The 4,494-nt window shown below is 42.7% G+C and overlaps 1 protein-coding gene across 1 annotated transcript in view; it reads left to right on the top strand.

Moving 5' to 3' along the window:
- Positions 1 to 2,785, top strand: part of SLC11A2 (solute carrier family 11 member 2) — a 30,626-nt gene extending 27,841 nt beyond the window's left edge. The window contains exon 15 of the mRNA XM_037744660.1: positions 2,001 to 2,785. Within this exon, the coding sequence (XP_037600588.1) occupies positions 2,001 to 2,078 (78 nt within the window). The 3' untranslated portion in view covers positions 2,079 to 2,785. The remainder of the gene's footprint in view (positions 1 to 2,000) is intronic.
- The last annotated feature ends 1,709 nt before the right edge of the window (positions 2,786 to 4,494 follow it).

Genomic DNA, 4,494 nt, shown 5'->3' with positions numbered 1-4,494 from the left:
ACAGAGTTTCACTCTGTTGCCCAGGCTGGAGTGCAGTGGTGTGGTCTCGGCTCACTGCAACCTCCACTTCCTGGGTTCAAGTGAGTCTCCTACCTCAGCCTCACGAGTAGGTGGGACTACAGGCACACACCACTGCGTCCAGCTAAGTTTTATATTTTTAGAGATGGAGTGTCACCATGTTGGCCAGGCTGGTCTTGAACTCCTGACCTCGTGATCTGCCCACCAAAGCCTCCCAAAGTGCTGGGATTACAGGTGTGAGCCACTGTGCCTGGCTGTACTTGGCATTTTCAAATGTGGCATTTCTTCACATTTTACAAGTAAGTAGAATAAGTATCCGAAAGTATGTGACATGCTGAAGGCCATAGCAAGTGGTAGAGTTAAGGGCTTGAACTCAACGGCAGTGCCTTTCCATTATACTAAAACAGGATAGTTGCTGCCAATAAATTTATAGTCTGCATTCTGCATTAGCTTACAGGCTGTTGGTGCCATGGGATAATAAATAATAAAAGCTCTAAAGTAATAATAGTAGGGCTAAAATGAGACACAAAGTTGTCCCAAGGTGTATTTGAGGGAGAGAAAAAGTAAAAATAACTTCACAGCCGGCCTGGGAAACATGGCAAAACCCTGTCTACAAAAAAATTAGCTTAGTGTGTGGTGGCACACACCTGTAGTCCCAGCTGCTTGGGAGGCCGAGATGGGAGGATGGCTGAAGCCCAAGAGGCAGAGGTTCCATGCAGTGAGCCAAGATTTTGTCATTAGCACTCCAGCGTGGGTGACATAGTGAGACCAACTCACTACAAAAAAAAAAAAAAAAAAACTTCACAGGTCCCAACACAAACCATCTAGACTCAGTTCTTTTTTTTGAGATGGAGTCTCCCTCTATCGCCCAGGCTGGAGTGCAGTGGCACAATCTCCTCTCACTGCAACCTCTGCCTCCTGAGTTCAAGTGATTCTCCTGCCTCAGCCCCCAGAGTAGCTGGGATTACAGGCATGTGCCACCATGCCCCAATAATTTTTGTATTTTTAGTAGAGGTGGGGTTTCGCCATGTTGGCCAGACTGGTCTTGAACTTCTGACCTCAGGTGATCCACCCGCCTCGGCCTCCCACAGTGCTGGGATTACAGGCATGAGCCACCATGCCCAGCTGGCATTGTGTTTCATTTTTGTTTGTTTTTTGAAACGTAGTCTCTCTCTTTTGCCAGGCTGGAGTGCAGTGACACGATCTTGGCTCACTGCAATCTCCACCTCTTGGGTTCAAGTGATTCTCCTGCCTCAGCCTCCCGAGTAGCTGGGATTACAGGCGCGAGCTGCCACACTCAGCTAATATTTTTGTATTTTAAGTAGAGACAGGGCTTCACCATGTTGGCCAAGATGGTTTCTATCTCCTGACTTTGTGATCTACTCAACTTGGCCCCCCAAAGTGCTGGGATTACAGGCGTGAGCTGCCGCACCCAGCCTGGAGTTGTGTTTTAAAAGCAGCTTCGGTGATGCTGATTCAGCATGACAAACATTTGGGACCCATAGATCATCTTTCTGTCTCTTAGTAACTGCTATTTCATGTTTTTGTTTTGTAAATGAAAGGCTTTTCTCTGCTCCAGTGCCAAAGGATAATAGGGCCAGAATTATTGAGATGGTTGGAAATTTGATTTCTAACCCACACAGTAGTAAAATACAACAGCATTCTGCATGTGTGCTCTTATACTGATTTGAAGCACCCATCCTGAGGTAGAGTGTGTCACAAGAATCATCAGAGTACTAATTTTGCTGAGGACATTTGACACCATCTCAGTCCTTAACTATTTCAGCTCCTACATATCAGCTTCTGCATATCAGAAACCATTCATGTATGTATGTGCAAGCCATGTCCTTTCTGAAATAAAAATCAATATAGCAATATGGAAAAAAGGCCTAAATTGATGTGCTAATTACAGGTACTTAAATGCTGATTTCAATAAATACATGAAAATCGGTCTAATCCTCTTCCATCTTTTTTTTCCTTAGTACCATCTGGGATTGACAGCTCAGCCTGAACTCTATCTTCTGAACACCATGGATGCTGACTCACTTGTGCCTAGATGACTGACAGCCTGAGAGACTATATGAGAACAAGTTTCTCTAAGCCCCTTTGTGCCAGGTGTCCTGTTAACATCTCTGTTAGTTCAGAGGTGAGTTTTGTTCAGACGTTTTGAGCAAAAGGCCAAGATTTCCTCATGGGAAGGGTGTTCAAAACTGACAGCTATAAATGTAGGTCAGAGACCCACACACCTCACAACAGTCACACACTCCCAGAGTTAAATGATCGGCCTCTGGTGGCCACACACCGCTGTGGGCTTGTGTCTTGGACTCTGGGATTTAAAAAATATATATGTATATATATTTATGTAAACCTGAGCATCTCAGTTTGAGTAGAGTTTTAAGGTTATATGAAACTGATAGAGCTTTTGTATTTTAAAAAAAAAAAAAACTTTGTTTAGATAAATCAGATATTTGTTTTGTCTGGATCACAAGTGAGAAAGGAAAGAGAATAATGCTCTTTTTCACAATGAACTGGTCAAATTGACTTTCTTGTAAAGTGATATTTTACTATGTAAGTTAAATTTCACTTTGACCTTAATGGACCAGATTATATCCTTGGTATCTATTGATATTAACACATCATTTCTTAAAAACAAATTTCTGTATTTGGCAATCATAATTAACCCAGGTTATCAGCCCGTTTTGTAATTATTGTCTTTGTTGTCACTTTTCTTGAATTGTTTTCTAGTCATTAAACAAATACAAAGGCATTTGCCAAAGAGCTGTAATACCCAGTAACAAGATCTAGAGACCATACTTTAACCAGTGATCAGTTTTCCGGGTTGCATTGTAACTCAGCTCATTCTGGCATTCAAGTTTTAGGCAGAAAAAGAAGAAACTCCTAACATTTAACTTGTAAGGCCTGACATAAGATAGTAAAGATATTAATCTTCTTTCTAATATTTGTATAGTCCTCAGTTTAGTTTCTTCTCACTATTCCCATCAACACGCCAAACATCATTTCTAGGTCCAAAGTCTGTTTCTAAGAGTGGCTAATATTTGTATTGTTGAAACTCCTCGGGAATGCCAAACATTTCACTTTAAAATATTCAGCACTTTGGGAGGTCGAGGTGGGCGGATCACGAGGTCAGGAGTTTGAGACCAGCCTGGCTAACATGGTGAAACACCGTCTCTACTAAAAATATAAAACTTAGCTGGGCATGGGGCAGGGTGCCTGTAATCCCAGCTACTCAGGAGGCTGAGGCAGGAGAATCATTTGAACCCTGGAGGCGGAGATCGCAGTGAGCCAAGACTGTGCTATTGTACTCCAGCCTGGGCAACAGAAAAAAAAAATCTATACCAAGTAGCATGAGATTAGTACTAGACTGAGATTTGGAAGATTAGTCCACATATGACAAACTGCTTGCCTACATGTATAGATTGTTTTTCTCACCCACCTTCCTAACCACAAATTTGTTTCCTTAATTTTGTTGTTGTTTCTTGTTTTTTTTTTTTGAGACAGAGTCTTGCCCTGTTACCCAGGCGGGAGTGCAGTGACATGATCTCAGTTCACTGTAACCTCCACCTCCAGGGTTGAAATGATTCTCCTCCTTCAGCCTCCTAAATAGCTGGGATTACAGGCACACCCCACCACACCAGCTAATTTTTGTATTTGTAGTAGAGATGGGGTTTTACCATGTTGGCCAGCTGGTCTCACACTCCTGACCTCAAGTGATCTGCCTGACTCAGCCTCCCAAAGTGCTGGGATTATAGGTGTGAGCCACTGTGCCCAGGCTTATTTTTGTTGTTAAGACAGGGTCTTGCTCTGTTGCCCAGGCGGGAGTGGAGCGGTGTGATCTCAGCTCACTGCAACTTCTGCCTCCTGGGCTCAAGCCATCCGCCCACTTCAGCCTACCAGGTAGCTGGGACAGCAGGCACACACCACCATGCCCAGCTAGTTTTTGTATTTTTTGTAGAGACGGGGTTTTACCATGTTGCCCAGGCCAGCCTTGAACTTGTGAGCTCAAGCAATCTGCCAGTCTTGGCCTCCCAAAGTGCTGGGATTATAGGCATGAGCCACCACATCCAGCTCACTCCTTATTTCTTTCTAGCCCCAAAGGTTCAACACCTGCAAATCCTGCAGCCTTTGTGTGACTTTGTGCCTCACTTTCCCCTTTGAGCATTAAATATATGACCTCTCTGCCTTATTTCAGAACTTACTATATTTCAATAAAAGTTTTTAAAAAATCCAGACATTGCCTATCTTCATTTATAATTGTTTGGCCCTTAAAATGGCAGGAATTTTTCTAAAATGACACTTTAAAATTTTCTCATTTCTACTTCAGGGCCTCTTGAAACTTCAGATAAAAAGAGCAGCCAACCCTGCAACTTAGGTTATAATCCTGATCTTAAAATTGAGACTGAATTAACATCAATTTACGCTTTTACTTGAAAGAGAGACTCTTTTTTTTTTTTTTTT

Source organism: Cebus imitator, unplaced genomic scaffold (genome assembly GCF_001604975.1).
Source record: "Cebus imitator isolate Cc_AM_T3 unplaced genomic scaffold, Cebus_imitator-1.0 Scaffold181, whole genome shotgun sequence".
Classification (NCBI taxonomy): Eukaryota; Metazoa; Chordata; class Mammalia; order Primates; family Cebidae; genus Cebus; species Cebus imitator.
The sequence above is the reverse complement of the archived record's forward strand: the minus strand, read 5'-3'. Positions and strand labels throughout refer to the sequence as shown.